Raw genomic sequence first — 24,380 nt, 5'->3', positions numbered from 1 at the left:
TAGAGATATAGGATGGGTTGATATGGATTAGATTGGTCTAGCTTAGGATGGGGACCAGTGGAGGGCTCTTGTGAACACGGTAATGAACCTGCGGGTTCCATAAAATGCTGGGAAATTTTTGAGTAGCTGCAGAATTGGCTTCTCAAGAAGGGCTCAGCTCCACGAGTAAATATTCTTCTCCGTGAATTTAGTTGGTTAGTTGTGTGCCCAAATGACATTGTTGAACCAGGTTTTCCACCTGCAACTCCGGTTTCTCTAGCTGCTTGTTCATCCACTTTAGAGTCAACGTAGACCGACATATGGCTGAGATACAGTTTCGGACAATTACCCGCAACGTGATAATTAAATCTGTTGTTAGCGATAGAGGACAGAGCACCGGTTCAGACGGCTAGCTGTTCTCTGTCAAACTACCATCTACAGCAATAGAGACGCACTGAGCCTGGAGCACTGAGAGACGTTGCGTAGATGTTTCTTGAATAATTACATCGCTCCTATGGGACTGGATTCACAGGGCCATGGCAACACGAAAGCAATTTATGTAAGTAAACACATGCTTTTATCATAGCACAGCCCGCTACGAAGCTAAACGTGGCACTGTCAGTGAGCAGATGAAAATAAAGAATACAGTGAAGCTCTTCCGTTTGAAGTAATAGAGATTCGAGATTGAAGTGTCAAATATCTGTACAAAATTGATCAACATATTCCGGGGAGAAGATATTTTCTTTATAAAATTAGTGCAAATAAGTAAAGCAGAAAGTTCACCAACTCAACGTATATAAGTTCTACTTGTAATATGTACAAAGTAAGAAAGTAGCCTTTGCGGACCTTGAAGTTTATAGCTTATTAAGCAGACCTGAAAGCACATATTTTATACTCATGTAATAACAGGTTGTTTTTCTAACAATGTGTTGCATGAATTCTATTCACGCGTTAAATTATATGTTAATTTTTGTTGCGTGAAAATACTACAAATATGAAGGAAAAATTACATTTTAATATCAGTCAGTCATCTCGACCGCCTCTATGGTCTAGTGATCAGAGTTCCTGGCTACAGATCCAGTGGACCTGGGTTCGATTCCCGGCGCTACCAGATTTTCTGAGAAGTAGTGGGTCTGGAACGGGGTCCACTCAGTCTCGTGAGGATAATTGAGGAGCTATTTCAAGGAAATAGCGGATCCATTCTAGAAACCCGAAATTAACGGCCATGGGGATTCGTTGCTCCGACCACGCGGCACCCTCTATCCGCTAAAGTTGGCACTAACTACACCAGCAAGCGGCGGTCGCTCGGTCGGTATAGTTCACTTGCGGGCTACAGGCCACGAAGTGTGTTTTTTGTTTTCTTCAGCCATCTCCACTTTTGTGACTTTCGGAAAATTTTCAGATGTCTTAAAAATAACAAATACGTAATGATATACAAAAGTTATAAACCAATTATGCGACATATTTAGTAAGGCATGGAACCATAAATATCAATGAACTGTGTTGTTAATGAAGTTAAGCTTTCAGCAGTAAATAAATTGATTTACAAGACCTACTTACCATTTGGCCTATGTGATGACAGAAATACCGCCAAAGTCGGTGCAATGCTTTCACACTATTACACGAACTTAAATTAACCTTCAAGGATTGCTGGCTGGAGCTGGTAGGAAAGAGATTAAAATTCGAATATTCTCTTACAGATTGACGTCACTAATAATGCTGGCATCCAAGATGATAGGGTGTGGCATCTGTCAAATGGATGACTCCGAGTTGCTCGTCTTATCTCGAAAAGTTCGATATGCCTTGTTTCCAGATGCGAGCACCATGGGGGTTTGTACCTCTACATGTAATGAGACACGGTATTTGACTAACTACTGGGTCACCTGATCATCTGTGTGTGCTATGTCATTTCCATATACTTAACAGAAGCCGTAGTCATGTGCTCGCAATTGACATCTGAGGGATACAATGCAACTTAATTCCCTGTTCTAACTCAGAAAAAGAAAAAAATAAATGAAAGAGATAAAGAAAAAGATAAAAGAGAGTGGAGGATGAAGAAACGTAATAAATGATTCTCCACTGAATTTAAATTTGCTTTATATTACATGAATATTCATATCATTGCTCAAGAAAGATAATATTTTCAAATCTTTAACAGTTTCTTTGTAACAGGATTATATTTAAAACATTATGTCTTCCTTTGACAGTATGTTTAGTAGCTAATATAAGTAGATCGAACGCTTTATCACGTGCTCCTTAATAAGATAGATTTTTAAAGTGGGGATGTATTTAACACAAAATAACGTCGAACTGTACCCATGTTGTCGGCTGTCCGCACATGTTTATGTAATATATTCTTAACTATTTTTCTATATATAGAGAAATTGCTATTGATATAGGCTCTGTAGACTTATGTTTGGTAGGTGCTTGTTTCGAATCTCGGCTGGGTCACCGACTATCCTTAGGGTTTTTTCTTGGATCTCCTCAGGTGCTTAAGCAAATTAGGTATAATGCCTCGCTTATGTCACGGGCGGGGTCGGATACCTCCACCGTAGCACTGAGAGTCGTAGGAAGCGACGAAATGGGGAGTCTCAAATCTGAGACAGTAAAATAAGGGACTCAGACCCTAGAAAGACTGCACTGGCAAGGGCCAGCAGCATATAAAAAAGGCAGACCCGTCCTCTCGTCAGAGAGGGCGCCCCATAAGAACAAGACCGTAAATGCCAAACAGTAACAAATATCTCGTCATGAGCCCCACATGGGGCTCGACACGAAGACTTACTGACTGACTGACCGTCAGTCGCATAGTGACTTGGACGTGGACTGCTTTATTTCAAATTCTTTCCACTTCATTATTCATTGTAAACTTCCGGTCCTGTCTAGTCTACAATGAAAGCGTCCTAAAGTAATCCACTTACTTAAGGAATTATTTAAATGTAGAAAAATTCACATTTCATGAAAAGCGTTACGTTTAGAGTGTAAAATTAATATTAAACAAATGTAACGGAATATTCATCCACCATCAAGGAAAACCACGCAATACTAGGCCATACTGAACAACAACCACCTCATATACAACACAACAGTTCAAAGCAATAACAAGACTTTTTATTCCTGGACAGAATCCACTCTAAAATTTAAGAGACTACTGATTATTACCAACATAAAATATAAATTAAGGAGTATAAATATCCAATTAATTTAAACAAAATTTAGCAATATTTTAAACTCGATTTTAACCCGTTCTTAATAGCATTTTAGATTAAGAAACTAAAACCAAAACAACGCAACAACTGCATATAGTATAATCAACCTGATTATGACCTTATATGATCACAACATACTGCATGAGAAACAGCTGTAATACGTGACAAGATAGCACACCACCAGCCTACAAACACGGCAAAAATTCATATCTCCAAGACGCTCTGCGAATTAAATCCTTAATCAGTGCAACATGATGCTGAAATGAAACATGAAAAATCTGTGGAACTGTAAAGCTTTGTTTCAGTAAATTAGGTACTGTTACATTTTCGTTTATCTTGTAAATAAATGNAATAGTATAGATTTTCAGAGGATGATAATAATAATTCATTTTGTTTAATAAATTTAAACATTTACATCTTTCCGACCTATCTCTTATGTAGTGTAAGATTACATTTTGATCATTTTCTAAATTACAGTTGTATCTGGCCGTTGCTGTGCCCCTTGAAGATGCCAGTTACAGCGTTTCGTTATCCTGGAACTTCGAAGCTAATTACCAGCTCCCATCCAACTACACAGAACTAATACTTCCGTTTGTACTGGCCGGTGCTTCACGAAGCGAGCGACAATTCAGCAGGCGTAACGCCTATCAAATGGTAGAGAAAAGATTTCGAAGGTTCGTAGCTCGAAAGTCGTAAGAAATTGGTATTTATAAACCAATTAAAATTCATGGACTGGCTTTATGCAATACGGCCCAGTATAGCGTATCCCTAAGTACTTAATCTCATCGATGAATCAAAAAGTTTTCTTAGCAACGCTTGTGAAGCCTGTTCGGAGTCAGATCCTTGAAGGCTTTGTGAAAGTTTTCAGACGTTCTTCAAATAGAGTTATGTAATATACAGTGCAGTACACATGTGATATTCTCCCTGAATTTCAAAGATTTTGATTGTACGGAATGACCAGAAGAACTCTATTTTTGTAGTTCCCATAAGTAGACACGTTTTGAAGGCTTCAGATCTGTTCCTCCAGAAACGGGGTGCAGCATGTTGAAGGTTGGCCCGGATGTAAGGTCCCCTGGTGTGGCCTCTTCTGTTATGACTAAATAATATAGTGCATGATAAATGTCCTTAAGCTATACATCGTTTGCGCTGTAAGGGGTCACGTAAACCAAGGGCAGGCACAAGGAAATTGTCTCTGATATTTTAAAATTCGTGTCAAGCGCATGTGCACTCACAGCGTTGCAGCCATCTGTTGAGCATCCTTGTACTGCGTCGTAATGAATTTCCCCACAGAATCGATTAGAATACCGTCTCAAACTAAAAACTTCTCGGTACAAGTATTCAATCACATTTTTAATTACTCGAGAGTGATACATTTCGAATCATATATAAGCCAAATTTAAAATAATGGGACACTTTTCAACGTGATACTTGTTAGGAATCCGAAAATGCTTTCTTCCGAATTTTAATGCCATAAATTCTCAGTAGAAAGCTCGGCATTTCGGAGGAATATATCTCCTCCATCTTCAGGTTGAAAGTTAAGCCGAACAAGGAACAAAACAAGAAGCAGGCTCGGCCTGACGCCTGATTTTGCTTTTTTTTTCTGGTTTGGCTAACTATTCGACCCTGAATATGGAGGCTATGTGCCCCTTCGAAACATCTGGCTCTCTCCGGACCACACTGCGTTACAACTCAGTCACAGCTATGAGAACCTCAGTTACAATTAGGGCCTAACTCAGCTGTCAAGTTATTATCCAAATCTTCCTAAATCAGTGATGTAACTAATGTAGTAGTAGTAGTAGTAGTAGTAGTGATAGCAGTAGCAGCAGTAATAGCAGTAGTAGTGCCGGTGGTAGTAGCAGTGATGGCAGTAGCAGCGGCAGTAGTAGTAGTGCCGGTGGTAGTAGTAGTGATAGCAGTAGCAGCAGTAATAGCAGTAGTAGTGCCGGTGGTAGTAGCAGTGATGGCAGTAGCAGCGGCAGTAGTAGTAGTGCCGGTGGTAGTAGTAGTGATAGCAGTAGCAGCAGTAATAGCAGTAGTAGTGCCGGTGGTAGTAGTAGTGATGGCAGTAGCAGCGGCAGTAGTGGTAGTGCCACTGGTAATAGTAGTGATAACAGTAGCAGCAGTAATAGCAGTAGTAGTGCCGGTGGTAATAGTAGTGATGGCAGTAGTAGTAGTAGTCACAGTTGTGTCTGTGGTGGTAGTAGTAACAGTTGTGTCTGTGGTAGTAGTAGTATGTAGAAGTAGGAATAATTAATAGGAAAAGGCAGTACAAATTATCTGTTATGTTATCGGCTATCATATTCCTTCAATAACTCCTTATTTTGGTTGGCTCTTTCAAAAGCGTATACAACAGACAATAACCTTGAGCTAATATTCAATTTGTAACATAAAAATATATACCCCTGAAAGTGACATTGTAAATACCGAAACATGCCGGGTAAACATCCACCCTAAATGTGTTGTAATTGACAGTATATGATAAATTATAATAAATAACCTTTTAGATTACAAAGGTAAGCGACACAACCTTTCTATGTACTTTATAATATAGTATAATAGAGTATAATCTAATAGAGTTATAGCATAGTATAATACAAAAATATCTGTTGTATCTATTACCGTGATTACTCGTACTTTCGGATTGTGTAATTTAGTTTAGTATTTCCAGAATAATCTCTTTGTCACACGGTTAGATCAGCGGCTGTGGAAGTTCGCGAGAACTTGTAGACTTCAATAAGGCAGAGATAAATGTTCACTACATCTCTGTTTTTGTACTAAACAGCATATGGCTGCTCCATTACCAGTTTCCCTTCCTTCAAGATGCTACACGTAAACAACATTTAAATAGCCCGCAACAGCAGAACTTGCAGTTGTTTAGCAAATTGAACGTAAATTTAATTGACATCATATGAATCGACTTCGATATATTTGTAAATTACTTGTATGCCATCAGTTTTACTTAGCAAATATTTATCACTCTCTATGTATGTAATACAAGTGCTTTACTAAGTCCAACCAAGATCAGTGTATGTGCAAATAAAGTCTGGTTTTTACTCGCCATTAAAGATGTAAATTGTTCACAATGTGCGCCATTCTCAGTATATTTACGTCAGCTTTTCTAAACTATTTTCTACGGGAAAATAAAAAGAAAGGAGGTGCCATCATGGAAATATGCTTTTCTTCCTGTCTGTACAGTTTGCTATACAGAGCAATAGATCCAGCCCGCTCTTCTCCACAGTAAAGTGCACTTATTTTTATTTCGTAGTTACGGTTTGAAAGGCAGGGAGTGTCTCCTGAGAACTATCTGCGAAGCAGCCGAAAGTCCATTACGTCATAACGGACTTATGGGTGATATTCTGCACATAATTTTCACGTGAGTATCATTCTATAATTAAGTTATTTATAAGAACATTGTACCAATATGCAACACCGGCTCCGAAGTTCAGACTTTACTTGTCTCATATAATGTATGAGATTATGTACGCGGTAGCGTAGTTGGTTGAGGAACTAGGCTACAAGCCGGAAGTTCGCGGGATCGAATCCCGATGAGATTATTGGATTTTTTTTTCAATTTACTTAAATCTTCCAGCCGCATTATGGCCCTGGTGTCGACTCAGCCTCTAACAGAAATGAGTACCAGGAATATTCTTGGGGGTAAAGGGCGGCCGGCGTGAAAGGCTGACAGCCTTACTGCCATCTATGAGCCGATTTTCTAGAAAATGTGGGAACCTCAACATCTCACAACCTTATGGGCTTCCACGGCCTGTTACAGGGGTACCTTTACTTACTTACTTACTTACTTACTTACTTACTTACTTACTTACTTAGTTGTTTGTGTCGCTGTGGTATATTAGTTTATTCATATATTATTATTTGTCTTTTGTCTCAACACTTTGGTAATGTTTTGGTCTCATACTTCCATTTTATTTCTGCGTACTACACACCTTTCTTCTCATTTCTTTACAAATGTACGTCCAGAGTTTCCTAAATCTTGTTAACTAGGTTTCGATCAATAAGTTCCACACACAGCTGCCTTGTTAGCTCGTTGTTGTGGAAGTTCGTTTACTTCACACGTGTTTGTTGCTAGAAACTGCAGATGCTCATCCATCTTAAGAGCTGTGAAAACTGCATATAAGGGCATGACACTTGTTCTGGAATATTCCTTAAGCGTCTGCTTTGTATTGTCAGGAGTTTCGGGTGGATTTTAAATCTGTGTGTACAAGGTCCAGACTTCTCATACGCTTTAATGCATATTAGTATACCTGGAGTTTGATGATGGGTGAGATATTACTAGGTATCCCAGGAAATAGTCCGGATGAAAGGTATCTAAAATAAAAAATGTATATTGTAATGCCGTACAATTTCGGCAAGGGTTTTTGTAACTTTATGTATTAAGTTATCTTGGGTTCACAGTAGAGAAGTTAGACGACGGGTAATGATTGGAGTAGAATGCGGAAGGGCAATGTCAGTAAGAAACTGTCGCATTGCTTAGACCGCTGATCCACGTGGAAGAGACTGCAAGCTGCTGTACGGCCAAAGCGCACAGAGTGCCGACTCGGCGAGACGGCCTGAGGAGATCCAACCCTCTTTACCCAGCTGACCAACGAGAGACGGACCTTTGGGGGAAAATTCGCTCTAGTGAAGGGGCGGAGCTTACCCCAAAGACAGGAGTCAGCAAGGGGAAGGTTATAAATTTGCTAACACAACTTGAGGAGCTATCTTTTCCGATCAAATAATCAATCTTTTGATCATCTGTCGGCTATCTATATCAAATCTATCGATCAAGGTAACTGAGTGTACAATGTTAAGTGAGTAGCCAGCCAGAGCCATGGTCGTGCCAGACCAAGTGAGGGAACACCATCAGCTTCCTACACCAAGTAAGTGGAACTGTTCATATCAGTCATGGATATACAGTGAGATATTATTAAAGTGTCATGTTACAGTGTTAGGGCAGAGAGCGTAAGCCCTGAGTGGGGAAGTAGGAATTACCTCGAGAGCTAGGATGGTGAACCCAAGTATGTGTATATCTGAATTACAATGTGTACGTAACCGACAACTGTCGGCTACGAAAGTGTGATGTACATAAGTGTATATAGAGTAGACGAAAGTAGACCAAGTAAGGAGGATGCGTGTGTTAATGACTTACCCCACAGTCACACTCTCTATGTCCCCGATCTCCCGTACATCTCCTGTTAGAGATATTGTGAACTCACAGCCAAGAGGTAGCTAACGAGACAAGTACCAAGTGCTGAGCCTTACAACTGGCCATTCCCCAAGGGCGCAACGGCATGGATGGAGGAAGAGGTGGAGAGATTCCTCCACGCCCCCCTTCGCACCATAACATAGTGTGACATGTTGACCCCCACCTCCCCAGCGGTACGTGGCGATAACGTAACGCTCGCGTTACTACGGTAATAGGCGAGTTCCCGCCCCGCCACTCCCCTCCGCGGTGACGTCACCGAGGGATATCGCGGTCGCTAGGCAACGCGAATCAACAGCGGCGACGTTACGATAGTAACAGCGGTTACCTCCGCTAGCGTTACATAGCAACACAGCGCCAGGCAAAAAGGGTGCCTATTACGTGGCCGTTTTCCCGTACTGTCCGATCGAGGCTACATACGGAGCAGCGAAGGCTATTCACAGTCAGTTCTAGTGTGGCTACCGCAGAGTTGTACTGAGTCAGTCAGCGAGTCCTGGACCTATCGTCGAGTTAGCCAGCAACCAGTCAGTTGTATTGTGGCATTTGGAGTGTACTATTTGTGATACTGCAGATAGCAGTAATCGTCAGATTGTAATTTGGGTGATTGTGAGAGCGGATGTGAAATAAAATTCGCTACATCGAATACATCGAGAAGTTATTTGTCGCGATATACGCCCGATACGCGACAATATGGTGGCAGCGGTGGGATACCTCCACGCCCCCTGTCACCACGGCGTAACATATATCTCGGAAACTAATTGTCATACACGTATCCAGTTTATGTCATCAGACAGTTTTTATTTCATACCCGGCTTACGCGCATGCGCCGCCACATTTCTGGTAACATGTTATGAATCACCTGGACAGAGAGATGGCTGGGATATGAATTGGCAGAGGTGGACCAATCGCTTGACCTCCTAGATCGCCCGATTTAACCCCAGTGGATTTTTTCTTGTGGGGTTATGTCTACCAGGTTAAGATCAACGTGCTGCAACACCTGAAAGCCCGCACAAGGTACGCTGTGGCTACGGTAACACCAAACTTGCTTCAAGTATGAATATTTGCCGTGCCAAGGGAGCCCACATTTAAATTTACTGAGAAAGTTATATATGCAGAAAATACTTCGGTAGTTTCCCTTTGTAATTGTGCAACCCATTATTGTGTATAGTAAATTTTTCTTAGATATAATGATTTTATTTTAGATACCTTTCATCCAGACACTGTATTAACATCCCATATTTGTTAATGTGTTCATTACAGAAGAATGCGAGATCGATATCCCAATGTTCGTCCCTTTCCTTCAGCAAGAAATTGAATGACTGAATAATCATAATTCAGGGAGAAGCCTATGTTTATATCAGGTGAAGAGTATAGCTCTTTTCTTGCCTAGCTTAACGCACACTATCCATTCTCTAAACCACTGCTCTAGAAGTAAGTTTCAGCTTGGCAAATCTGGGGCAGCGACCTCTGGCCGAGCGTGCCTTACATGTAACGACGTAGGACGAATAACAGTTTCCTTCAGGGAAATCAAATAAGATACTACGTACCGTGGAGTTTGCAACGCTGTGACATGCGTGGATTGGAAAATCTTTTAGATACGAAGCTAGAAGTTGAGTTATGTTATCTGGAATTTTAGGGTAAAACCATGGCATTTCATGTTTTTAATGTCATACTCGGTAGAAATATAGGTCTGCGGATGTTTCTTTGGGTTCAGTCTTTTAAGCTGGTGTTCTGTGAAATTGCGGTGACGGAAAAGATATGTCTTCGCCACTCGAACACTGGGATCGTGGTTTCGAATCCCACTCAAAGTATGGATGTCTGTGTCAGGTAGCGGCCTTATGACGGACTGATCCCCCGTCCAAGGAATCCTACCGACTGTCTTAGATGAAGAAACTGAAGAGAAACTAAACGGATGCCATGAATTGCAAGCGGAAGAAACAGGAACAAAAGAAGTCCCCATTGTATTTGTTTGTCACCTTATCCTTGAAAGCTTTTGAAGATATTCCTAAATCTTGATCACGAAAAATTCAAGAAGAAGAGTAGTGGATACTGCCGAAACCTAACCGTGTCAAGTGAAGGTCTGTTTCACTTGAATGCGTTTGTTATATCTCTGAAACGAGTTCAGTTGGAGTTTATTTGGTATCAGAAGTAACATTTGGGTTCCGTTTTCAGAGAGCTTGTAATAGAGTGTTAAATGGAATGAGGGTGTACTTTTTTGTTCAGACCATCGACGTCTGCAGAAGAGAATCTTCATCCGTCTTACAGCACTGCGGAGGAACTCGGCAGGAGCGGCCAGGACTGTCGGGCTTTATATCCAAGATGTCCTCTAGGGCTGCTCGACACAATTGCTCCCTTTGCAGAATGACCCATTGGATCTTGTCACCAGCCGAATTTCAACACTTCAAGAAAAATAACGTAGAAACGTCTCGAATATTTATCCTAGAGTTGAAGGCTGATTTGATAAATTTACATGTGATTCATCACAAGTACACACTGAAGCAAGAACGGAAAATTGTAAAATACTTTTTTGAGTTCACCCAACCTACATAAGCTCTCTGTTAACATTCATTTTCCACTCTTCTTGATCTGCATATCTGTTATTGCAGATAAAACTAGTCTCTGTATCTGTAATCATACTATAGATAACATAATTCATAATGTTATATTTCAGCATCCTGTTGCACTGTGCAGATCTGATTTAGGAGCTTTTGTGATGTGTAATTGCAACATAGTTAACTATTCTTTCTTCGTATTCCTTTATTGGACACTACACGTTTCGGCCTCATTGGTCATCTTCAGGTGTACAGGTTGTTATGGTTATGGAGTCTGCTGCTAACTGTAAAGCACTTTTCTTTCCTCCTGTTGTAGTTGCCTCTGGTTATTTTGGATTACCCCACATAACTAGAATAACCAGATGCAACTATTTTTGTTTTTGTTAGTAGGGTGGGACTAAGTCCCTTGTCCTGCGGCCACTTCTGGTCTATTGTATCAGCCCCAGATGATAGGTGAGGGTGATTGTGGAGCAATTGGTGGAATGAAGATTGGCAGGGGAAACCGAAGTACTCGGAGAAAACCTGCCCCCCCGCCACTTTGTCCACTACAAATCCCACTTGACGAGCCCCGGGATCGAACCCGGGCCGCAGCCGTGGGAAGCAAGCGACTAACCGCTTGAGCTATGGCGCGGCAAGATGCAACTAAAATATGAGAGAAGAAAACAGCATTACAGTGAACATCAGAATCCTTAGCCACAATAACCTGTGCACCTGAAGATAGCCAGTTAGGTCGAAACATGTAGTGTCAATATAGGAATAGGGAGAAAGAATAGTGAACGACGTTGCACATAGACGGCACAAAAGCTCCTAAGTCAGATACTTCATAATAACAATGATTTTTCTTTGTATTTTGATAAATATTCACTATCTTGAAACACGTTTAAAATAAAAGCTGTAGACCTTAACGACGTGCAAATTCTACCATTCTCTTACGATATGTTCTACGAAACTAGGAAGTATGGTAGCGGGATGTTTCCTGCAGCACAACGTTTACACCATGTTTCGTGAGAACGTGTCAGATGGTTTAGAAGTTGAAATGGGACACAAACACACAGCACGGCGGTCTAATCATAAGCTTATTTTCTTTTCTTTTAACGAAGGAAAATGCGTTAAAATTCAATAGTAGTTCTAACTTACGAGGACAGATTGAAGGAGTTTCATACAAACGTGTTTAAATTATGTCATAGACTTAAATAAAATGAATTATAGTAGGTCACAGTACCCACCAGATATCTTAACCTACTAGACACAGGAGTAGAAAAAATATGCACAGACCTTATGGTCTCATATTAATAGACTTTTTTTTCAAAGTGGTAGACATGGCAACGTCTCAGTGCTTCATCTGCTAAGGAACTTTAAAAATTTTGATTGGATTTCAACAGGATGGGAGCAACGTAATTTGTAGATTAAATAAATTCTGATGTCTATTGCATCAAAGTAACTTCTAATTGATATGAAGCTCGAAGCAAACCTGACAATTTCTGTCCTTTAATTAGACACACAGTTCTGCGCCACTTGTATTAAGATCTATACATCCAATTAAAATATTCTGCTATTTGAAATAGACACTAAACAAAATACAAGGAAATGCAAGAACTTTTGGGAAGAATTAATCGCCTACTTTCGTTTCACTGTAATTCGAGTACCTGATAGAAGTAGAAAGAAAACTATTGTATGCATGGGTAATTAAGTTAGTAAAACAATATAACTTTGGAGGCTTGCAGTGTTAGTATTACTGAGGTCATGATGTATTAACTGCGCCGTTGAGGTGGACTCAGATGGCACGATATACGTACCAAGCCTCTTAATGATCGGTTCAGGCATCAGCGTAATATTAAAGATATTAACAATTTGAGAGGTTATAGCGTTGGTATCGGGGAACGCGGTAGCGTAGCTATTAAGGTACTATGCTACAAGCCGGAAGGTCGCGGGTACATTGGATTTTTTTCACTTGACCTAATCCTTTCGGCCGCGCTAGGCCCTGGGGTTTACTCAGCCTCTAACAGAAATGAGTACCAGGAATTAATTAAATGATTTTCCTGGGGAGTGAAGCGCGGCCGGCGCGTAAGGCTGACAACCTTACCGCCATCTTTGAGCCGATTGTCTAGAAAATGTGGGACCCTCAACGTCTCACAACCCTATGGGACTTCACGGCCTGTTACAGGGATAGCCTTACTTTTTTTTTTACCTTTACTGTTATTATTGCAACAATATAGAGACTATAATGTTGGTATTACTGATCTAATAAATTTATAATAAAATACGTTGTTGAGATACCGTCTTGTCTCAAGATATATATACGAAATTTCATGAAGATTGACGCAGGCGTTGAAGCAAAGTTAAAGTTTTGCACCACAAATTTGATAAGCTGTAATATTGGTGATACCCGTGAGAGGGATTTATGACATTTCGTAACTAAGAACAATGATGACATCCTAAAGGTTACAGTAACTACACCACATGAACTAAAAACTTCGCTTCTGACGTCTTCTTCTGACTTCCGTGTCTGACTTCTGTTTCCGACTTCTGTTCGCTGCATTGCTCTTGCCAGGGTCAGAGTCAAGAGTCAGAGTCAGAGCCAGAGTCAGGGTTACCGTCAATCAGCTCGTCTTGGAAACAAGCCACTTGAGACTCATGACCAGAATTTTTATTTTCCAACTGAACACTTGCAGTTATAGTTCTCATGTAACATCCTCTCTGAAAATTCTGCTGGGCCCCGCCAGCGCAGTCATTCTCGAGTCCGAGTCCCTCGGGGATCGTGATTATATTTTACTGCCTCAGATTCGAGACTTCCCTTTTCGTCGCCTCCTAAGACTCGCAGGGCTACGGTGGAGGTATTCAACCTCACCTCCACACCGGATTTCTTTCTCTGCTGACTTCTAGTTGTAACTGTTAGGCGGCCGTGATAGCAGACACTGCCACGGAGGATTCTATCCTGCTCTTTGAGATCGCGTTGTGCTGGAAACCATTGTGATCACCGTGGTAACCACATCTGCTGCCTTGTATTTATTTACAGCGTAACCCTCGGAACGTGTATAGCCAGTCGTTACCTAGCAATTGCCGACTTCACTGCGGGGACAATGTTTACCCAGCCGTCGGCTGCTTTGACTTCGATATTCCAGCTTTTAGGAGGCACGTCAGAATAATACCAAATTTATCAAATTACTTTTAGGATATAGGAAAATAATACTTTTTCAAACAGAGTTGGTTCTCTTAACACGACTATAAAAAAAGAAAAGGAAAGTTTATTTCATCTGATTTTGATGTTTCAACCACAGAAGTATTAGATTCGCTTTAATATAAACATGTATACAGGGTAATTCTAAATTACTGTCGTGGTTTCCGTGGCCTGTAAAAAGAAACACCGACAGTCAATTTGATTCACTTTGTATAATTTATTAATGTGTTTGTGTATAATTTGTAATTGAAATGTGTGCGAGGTAACGAAGATGTAAATGTATAAAAATATCTCGAAACTTCTATAGTAAAGATTTATGCACACTGAAGGCATTAATAGAATGTCAGTATTAGTTTCATTTGGTGAAGGTTGTATCTTAATTTTGCACCTCCGAATTTCCTTTGTTTCTTGCAAAGAAAACCACTTGAAAGAGTTAAATAGGCAGAAATGTAAATTATCTTGTATTCCGCTGACTTCGATATGTCGAGAGCATTTATTCTACCTACGCCATTAAATTCTTGCCCGCTCTTTTCAGAAACATTCCAGATACGGTAGTTTTATAAGAAAGGCAACGACCATGCTGTTTATTGCTTGTTAATACGTTGCTGGTGACACGTCGACAATACTCGAGATTTATAGGAGGTAAAATAAGGGTAAATTCATTGTTGTAATTAATTACTTATGCAATTAAGTACTATTACATGAGGACATGTGAAGGAATGGATGCATAGCTCCTCAATTTAACCTCGGCACTAGATAGAGATGAGCGCGGTCAGATTCACGGTCTGGTCGCTTTATCCGCAAGGAAAGAGCGCCCGGCACCCACTGCCTAGGAGGCTGGGTGAGCTTCAGAGCCGGCTTATAAATATATACGCCTACTTATAAGCATTCACTTGACATAGTATTCAATTCTTTCTACTCAAAATAAGCATAGAAAAGGGAGAAAATGCTCATGTACTTATTGAAGTGGTACATCAGGAGGATATATAATTCCACACATTCTTAAACTTGGCAGTAGAAGGTGGATTGTCATGTTCAGGTAACGGCCGCTTTAGTGGCACCCACGGAATAGGAGTCTCTTTGGATATAACTGCAGATCTCACAGCGGTTTGGAACACATATATGTTACCGCTGCCAGGAATTGAACCACTATTCCCTTGTTGCCCAGTCTGTAGCACAGTCAACACGCAGAATAAGCTGTCGCTCTACCTCTCACCCCTGCCCTGTGCTTACTGGGATATGTCAAATGTTTTCAAATGAATATCCCAAACGTTTCTTGGCTACAGATCTAGAGGTCCCGGCTTCGATTCCAGGCGCTACCAGATTTTCTGAGAAGTAGTGGGTCTGGAACGGGGTCCACTCAGCCTCGTAAGGATAATTGAGATGCTACTTGAATTGAAAAGTAGTGACTCCGGTCTAGAAAAACGAGATTAACGGCCGTGAGGATCCGTTGCGCTGACCACACAACACCCCCTCTCCGATAAAGTTGGCACTAACTTCGCTGAGAAGCGGTGGTCGCTCGGTCGGTATAGTTCGCTTGCGGACTAAAAGCTACAGAGTTTAGTTATTTTTAGTTTATCCCAAAAGTTATCGTATAAAATATATACAGGTATGCGGTGTCTGGCGTCCAACAAGTACAGCTAACCTGCTTTAACTTTCATCGGTTACATTTTCAGTTTTTAAATGTTGTGGAAATGACTCGAACAGAAAGACGTACCTCAACAAGTCAATGTCTGTCCTTTCTTGTTTGTTTCATTTGCGTTATTTATTCACCTATAATATGACGGGATGCTCAGAGTGCTAAGATATGGAACCAGAAAACCCCGTGTAACGCGGTCAACAATAGAACTTACTTACTTAGTAGCGAAGTTCTCAATAATCACGACAACGGGGGAACTACTGAAGACGTCTCCTAGGCAACGGAACAGAAACGGCCAATTACACGGGAGACGCAAAAGGAGAACCCTTCAAGGAGGCGATCTCAACACGGTTCGACCTGAACCTACCCCAGGGAGAGAACTGATCAAAAAGGACAGAATACGGCAGAAGAATACAGTAGGCTAAAGAAGAGAAGACTAGAGGCTAGTGCAAGATCAGACAACAGTGGGAGATTCGTTATCCAGAAGGCGTCAAATATGTGAACTGTTGCAATCAGGTGAAATTGTAATAGAGACGCCTAATAAATCAAATCAATCAAATCTAGAACTCACTATATCAGTCACACGTACCCCTTACACGTGACTATATTTACTAACAAGTTCCATGGAGCAGACTCTTGGGAATCTGAGAGTTTCTTAACTGATCTACAAATTACGCGCCTTATATAAATCCTGAAGCTTTATTATCTTATTCACAACAGCTCGCCATTGGTCTCAATCTTGGTCCTCATGCATGCAATTCGTGCCCTCACTCACTTCCTTCGAATTCACCTACATACTGTCCTGCTATCTAGGTCTAAGTTCCTATAGAATTTTATGACTAAATTTTTGGATGTGTTGCTCACATCTCCATAGCCCGCTCACCTCGTCTTCCTTTGCTCAGTCACCCCAGTAAAAGTGATTCTTGTTTATTGGTAGGTGGCCAGATTGCATGATGCAACGTTTTCCCATCTCCAAGTCAGAGCTAAAGTCGCATTGCGACTAACGATCAGTCAGTCAGTAAGTCTTGGTGTTGAGCCCTATCTGGGGTTCAAGACCAGATATTTATTACTGTTTGGCATTTACGGTCTTATTTTTGTGAGGCGCCCTCTTTGACGAGAGGACGGGTCTGCGTTTTGTATATGCTGCTGGCCCTTGCCAGTGCAGTCTTTCTCAGGTCTGAGTCTCTTGGGACTCGGGATCATATTTTGCTGTCTCAGATTTGAGACTTCCCTTTTCGTCGCCTCCTACAACTCGCAGGGTCACGGTGGAGGTATTTCCCATCTCATTCTACTTCCTCTCTTTTATATTAAAATATTCCCTCAACATTTTCCTCACAAATTCCCCAGTCACTATTCTACACTTGTACAAGAAACCAAGCGTCACGCCTCATATAAATTAAAAGATAAATTTGCAGATTTTCTTATTTTAATCTCAGGTCTCTAAACTGGAGAAACTGAACAAGTTAACACAAGCAATAGAACTACTGGCTTTTATTCTGGAGATAAACGATCCAAATACTGACTGGAACATCATCTATCCTGAATGATGCTTTTGTGATTTTACTCAGTTATTCCAGGATAATACCTCAAATTAGGCTATGATTACTTCCTTCCGGACAATTTCTAATTAATTATTTATTCAATTATCCTACGAAAGCTGTACAATTATACAGAAAGAGAGAGTCGTGGAATAAATGAAATAGAGTAATTGCTTGAACATGGGGTAAAACTATTCTCATCTGAACAGTATCGGTCATTCTCTCACTTTGTGATTCTTTGTTAATGTATGAATAATCGTCATATGTTACTGTCGCTCCAAAATGTATTACATTTGTTACCTAATTTCAGGATATCAGAGATCGTTGTTTGAAATGTCAGTATTCGTCAGTAATAGGGAGGAGTGTATGAATGTGAGTACGTGTATGCACATCTTCAATCCAAACCATAATTAGGAGCATGGCGCTAGTTAATACTAAAGAGTATTGATTTATGAGATGAGTTCATACTCAGTTGTGTGTGGAAGAAAATGTGAAATAATAAGAAAAACCCTGGGCTGTGTTCCACACAACACGTAACCGAGTCATAAGACTGGAGGTAAAGTAAAAAAAAAAGCTATCCCTGGAACAGGCCGTGAAGGCCCATAGGGTTGTGAGACGTTGAGGGTCCCACATTATCTAGACAATCGGCTCACAGATGGCGGTAAGGTTGTCAGCCTTACGCGCCGGCCGCGCTTTACTCCCCAGGAAAATTATTTAACTAATTCCTGGTACTCATTTCTGTTAGAGGCTGAGTGGACCCCAGGGCCATAGTGCAGTTGGAAGGATTAAATTACATCAAATAAATAAAAATTTGTACCTCTAATTGTTGAAAGGTACTGTATTAATTGAACAGGTTTTGCACCGCGGTGGTATGTGAGAAGATATTGATCTTCGGCGAATTTGAAAGAATTTGAAGGAAGTCATCATAATTCATTCTAAGGTATGATACCTTCCTTAATCTGGAGGATCTGAGTAAAACCTGGCCCTTTCGAAATACAAATATTAGGGGGGAGTTGAGACGCTAGAGTTTTCTATCAGTCGCTAAAGTTACTGAGTGTCGATGAAAATGTGGACTAATAACGGAAAGAATTGCACAGAAATTTGGAATGTCTGACGACATCTGCAAATTTCCATTGCGTTTCTGAATTACAGTTTACATTCCGCTTTGTACGTATGGAAATTAGTAATTCCTACATGAATAATCCGGACACTTAGTTTGTAATTGTTGTTCTCTGACACGAGAGAAATTACGGACGGATATTCTTCCAACTCAGTGGAATAGAGTTTCATTCAAGAGCCTAATAGTCGCTCAGCCAGTCAAAAATTTGTCGCCTTTTATCGAACCCGAGGATTCATTCCCGTGTTTAGAGAAAGCCGGCAATGGATCTTTGCCGCGCCAGATAAATTCATGCAGGATATGATGTTTTCACAGCGGTAGGTTTGAAGAGATTTTATCTCGTGGGATATAAAGGAGTAACAGTCTGTTGAAAATCAACTAACATTAAGAACATGTTACCTCCATCTTCAGGGTTGAAGAATAAGCTAGACAAGAAACCGTCAGGAACATGCTTCATGCTGGTTTCTTGCTTGGAAAATTCTCCAACCCTGAAGATGGAGGCGATATGTTACTCTGAAAAGTCGGTTGATTTTCAGTGGAGTACACGGCGTTATCTCCCAGAAAATTGGACTGTTGGTATTAATCCAGTTCGCATTCTCAAACTGCAACTTTTAACTCCCAAATTAATATTATCTCCCCCTATGTCTACACCTCTGAGCTGGTCTCTTCCACACAGCCCTCACATCTCGCGCTTGTTGTTTTTTGCTGCCTGGTGATATTCGGCGAGGTGCAAAATAAAGATTCTGACTGGACAATTTTGAGTGAAACGTCCAACCAGTTTATTTTTCCTGTACAGAAAACCATTTACACCATGAAGATACGTTCCTGTGGATAAAAAGTTACTTCGTACTAGTGTGTAAATTAATATTTGAGAAGACTCCTGCAGCTTACCAAACCGCTTCTATAAAGAATAAATTAGGCATGTATAGTGAAGTGGTGGGGCGTGACAGACCGAAAAAATGTGTTTGTACAAGTTGTCACAAGATCATTGAACTTGTTTCTCACGCTGTTCTCTTTTCTTCTTGTTACGATGCATTTCCCTTCTTGTCCCTTAGAAGGTCCCTCAGTTTCCGAGCACATTTTTTGTATTTCAAATATGTCGTCTGCTACAGTATGTAATTCTTAGAAATGAACCTCAACTGTGGGAAGGATGTCAACATATCTCAAACTCCTGTGAGTAACTAAATTTAAAACAATAATTCTATCACAGATGTGGGATCCGAAAACTTTTCTAAAATTACAGAGGAAGGCTAGGAGAGGTTTTATCCTTTCTGGCTCTGGGGAAAAGTGGAAGTTTATTTGTGTGACGTGAAGGTTACTGAAATAATAAGCCTAGGAGGTAAACCGACTCTTCTAACAGTGCAGATTTCTACGCTCTTTACAAAACCACGAATGTGGACAGTAGACATATTGTTTCAGAGTGACGTCAGTGGCACTGCTATCGGTGAAGATCACCTGTCAACTTGATGAGCACACTGACTTCGCCGTCCTTTCTAGGAAACTACGTTACATCTTCTTCCCAGAAGGCTCAGTAATGGGGGTGAGTGTCAACATCCGTTTGCTCATTACGAACGCAAACATATGATAAAACGTACACTAATATTATTTACCTTTTCGTTGAAGAACTTCCGAATACTCTCGTCTGTTTCAAAAGTGTAAAAATGGTACAGTCAAAAGTTGTAGAAATTTATTAATGGTGATAAGTGTCAATATTCTTTTGCTTATTACGCGCACAAACATACAATGTAATAAAACGTATAGTAATATTATCTACGTGTTCATAGAAAAGTTAAGGACTGCTCTGGTATGTTGTAAAAATGTAAAACGATACAGTCAGAAGCTGTAAAATTTCGTTAATGAAACATGTCATATTACGTCACTTTTGAATGTAGTGATCACTTATGATCTTTTGTGATACACTATCTAAGCAAATAGATTATCCACAAAGTATATTTTGAGCACATAGGTATAATCCCTCTTCTGTTGATACCGACTGTTTCCTGTGTTTCACTTCACGGAAAGAATAACAGTTTCCTCCATGGCTGATTATTTTTTAACGTTGCTTACAGTTCTGTAATATTTAACCACAAGATCAAATAAAAATTTTAAGAACAAAATTTATAGAAGAATGAATAAAATTGCACAAGTGGAACTTTTGTTTTGATGCTTAACAAAATCAGCATTTGTTGAGCGCTACATTTTGCTTAAAAGTCTAATTAGAGGATCGTTATTGCATGTCTAGACCTTCTTGAAGGAGCGAAAGAGGTTTCCGAGACACGAGTTCCCCGAATGTTGTGTTAAGGGCTTTTTTTTCGGCGGTTAATACGTCTCTCAGTTTCGGAGTTTCTTATTGTACATAGATGGTTTTAGCTGCAAGCATTCCACTTCAAAGCAACAAGGAACTCTCCGAGACCTGGTTTATGGAGGCAGCTTATCACCTTCCAGAATTTCCCTTCAATGCATCAGACATATTAGACAGTGTGATGTCATACAGAATTTCCAGAGATCTGAACAGGACTGGGTTATACCACATGCTGGAGAAAACGTTTCACAGGTAGGTTTAGCTCTGCAAACATAACAAAAAAACCTTTGTGGTTTCAGTAACAATGAAATGATGATCTTGCAAAACTTCTTTTTTGTGTTAATATTCGTAAGGCCTATATACAGAGTGCCGGTCACGGTAGCCGAGCGGTTTAAGGCATGCACTGTCTTCGCTCGCTCGGAAGCCGGGATCGTGGGTTCGAATCCCACTCAGGGCATGGTTGTTTGTGTGCGTTTTTCTGTGTTTGTCTACAGATAGAGGCTTTGCGACGAGCTGATCACCCGCCCAAGGAGTCCTACCGTATGTGTAAGATCTAGAAAAACCGAAGTGAACGGAGTTCATGGAGGTAGGCCTAGGCCCACTGGGGCTGTAGTGCCAAGGAAAAAAAAATATACAGAGTGGTATGAAAGAAATGGCTAATGGAAATAAAATTGCGTCAGTTATATAATATAATATTGCTCTAAACTTAAGTTTTCGAAATTGTTGTTGTTAATACTCTCGGAAACAATTAAATGACTGGACGCACCTAAAGAAAGAAAAAAGTGGAAAATGCAGAACCTCCTTAGCTTCTGTAGCATGTCTCAGCATGAGTCCACTAAAAATAAAGTAACACCTTCAGGTAACAGTTTACAATGGGATTGCTCAAAAGTATATGGAAGCCCCTGCTAAGCACCTTTGTTACCCCTAGGGGCACAGGTACCTCTGCGTGAGAAACTCCTCTTTAAGGAGTCATTAATAGGAGACCAACTAATATTGTCATCCACAATTAATTATTATTTACAATAATAAAAGTAAATAAATGTACCGTTTATGTAATATAATGACAAAATTGTTTTAATAAAAATCTGTACATTAAGTTTTAATTAAGTTAAATGTGTAAGTAAGCATTAGCCACTAAACTGAAATATTAGTCTACAACTACGTCTACAGAGCATAATATTAGAAACTTTCATAATAAAGAAGTAAATTCGATATTCCTAGATGGTAATTCAAGGAAGCAATTCCATGTATTTTACCGGTTTTTGTAGTTTGTCATAATAAAAACACCCTACCAAGGGCCTAATTACTCAAAGGAAGTCAATTAGATTCATTTTATTTTTAAGCTTGAAATGATTATGTTAACGTGCCTTCACCAATTCGAACTTAGAAGATTCTTGTACTGGCTAGTCTGAGAAAGTCGAAGCTTGTAAAGCCGAACTATAAACAACGTAACAGAACCTTCCCAATCAATAATTATTTTTCAGATTTCTGTTCTTGTTACAACTTTATTTCTGCAGGTTCGGATTCGATGGAAGAGAATGCCTGTTAAGGACAATCTGTGAAGTTACTGGAAATTCGCTCTATGAAAACAAGCAAAATGGTTTGCTGGGAGATCTGGTACATATCATTTTCACGTATGTAAAGTTACGTTATCTTACTATCTCTTTGAATTTGCTCCCTACTCGCTAAAATGAATGGACGAGACATGGCAGTCGTATGGTAGCACGCTTCGGAGAACCTATAGTCAAACGGAGGCCGAGAGACTGAAGTTTCCATGATATTCCCTGACACTATAAGAAAATTCCGAGATAGTATTTCAAATTAGGACACGACTGTTTGCTTCTCGTTATTCGTTATCCATTGTACAATTAATCTGAGCTATTAAATATTCTGTTACATCAAAAAAAAACTCCGTGATTTTAGCAAGTAAGCGAACTATAACAACCGAGCGATCGCCGCTTGTCCGCGAAGTGAGTGCCAACTTTTGCGGATAGATGGTGTCACGTGTTCAGCGAAACGGATCCCCACGGCCGTTAACCTCAGTTTTCTAGACCGGAGCCGCTATTTCCTTGAAATAGCTCCTCAGTTTTCCTCACGAGGCTGAGTAGACCCTGTCCCAGACTTACTACTTCTCAGAAAAACTGGTAGCACCGGGAATCGAAGCTGGACCTCTGGATCTGCAGCCAGAAATCTGACCATTAGACCACAGAGGCGGCCCTTACTAATTCATTATTTGACTGTAATATAAATTTCGGGCTGCATTAATTAGATTTGTAATAAAATGAATTCAGCCGAAGAATTTCAATGTAGACCGCAAATGTGAAATGTCGGAGTTTCGGAAATGAATAATGGCGACGGACAGGCATGAAATTGAACAGACAAATAATACATGCATTCATTTTATGAAGAGAACGTATAAAACCGTGGATTTTGATCTGCCTCCCGACGGGGTAGCAGAATCGGCAACCCCAGAACTCGAATGATTCACGATTGTCCAGTCACTGCGAAAGATACTTCGCTTAAGTCACAGTAAGCACATTTATACATTTCGTTACGACATAATATGATCAATATGAATAATTCATGAGAGTGTGAGATGGCGGAAGTGGTTCAGACCATGATAAATGGCAGACTTTATTGAAACTTGGGGTTCTGTTAGCGGGGCATTAGACCCCGTAAATGAATTTTTGGAAGGACGGACGGATTACTAAATGTGTAATTTTCTTAGTTACTTAGCGAATTTCCTTACTTATTTTGTAACATGTTAAGGTCCTAACTCATTTAAATTTTTTACTTACATAATATATTTATATACTTAATTTATTTACTTGTGTACTTACTTAATTTTTTTATTGTGTGCTTATATACTTGCTTCCAGAATTAATTTTACTCTTTACTTATTTAATTCCATATCTAATTAACTGTTTACTTCATTTCGTAGTTATTTATTGATATTATTATTGAGTCTTTTTTTTTAAATATTTGCTCCATATTTAATTTCTTGTCAAATTAGTTATTATCTCGCTACTTATTAATTCAGTGTTACGTATATTTTTCAGTCCTTCATCCTCTTTGGATGAGACACTTCCTTTGCCTTTCAACACCGCAGAACAACTTGGAACAAATGGTGAAGATTGCCAACTTGCCTACTCAAAATGTTCTTTTGGACTTTTGGACGCCATCACCACACACAGAGACTAATTACATGGAAGCAGTATGTGACTTACGGCTCCTACGAGTGAACAGCATACTTACTGCCTTTTACCTGCATGATTAAATAGAAGGCTAAACCTTTATACAAAGAAAGTGACCACCAGTACTCCTGCTCTCTACTGATGCTGTGTTCTCCCAATCCTTCATTTTAAATCAGTCCACAATATTTTCTTTTCCTCACGCGTGCACAATCAGGTCATCTGGTTCTCTTCCAATATAGAATAAAATAGTGAATGCTGTAGACCTTTGGTGAATCTCCTAGACGTGAAAGGGGGCACGTGGTGGCGTAGTGGATGAGGGGCTATGCTACAAGCCGGAAGGCCGCGGGTTCAAGTCCCGTTGAGGTCATTGGATTTTTTCAATTGACCTAATCCTTCCAGCCGCACTAGGCCCTGGGATTTACTCAGCCTCTAACAGAAATGAATACCAGGAATTTTCCTGGCCGGCGAGTAAGGC

General features: G+C 40.2%; 1 protein-coding gene across 1 annotated transcript; it reads left to right on the top strand.

The window, feature by feature from the left end:
* The first annotated feature begins 455 nt into the window (after positions 1-455).
* LOC111864374 lies at positions 456-24,265 on the top strand. The gene is made up of 8 exons (XM_033751416.1): positions 456-538; positions 1,680-1,809; positions 3,663-3,859; positions 6,451-6,558; positions 19,829-19,949; positions 20,770-20,963; positions 22,229-22,345; positions 23,771-24,265. The coding sequence occupies exons 1-8, from the start codon at positions 516-518 to the stop codon at positions 23,910-23,912; spliced, it is 1,032 nt and encodes a 343-aa protein (XP_033607307.1). The 5' UTR covers positions 456-515; the 3' UTR covers positions 23,913-24,265.
* Positions 24,266-24,380: the final 115 nt, after the last annotated feature.

Source organism: Cryptotermes secundus, unplaced genomic scaffold, assembly GCF_002891405.2.
Source record: "Cryptotermes secundus unplaced genomic scaffold, Csec_1.0 scaffold357, whole genome shotgun sequence".
Lineage (NCBI taxonomy): Eukaryota > Metazoa > Arthropoda > Insecta > Blattodea > Kalotermitidae > Cryptotermes > Cryptotermes secundus.
This window is presented reverse-complemented; position numbering and strand designations above follow the sequence as displayed.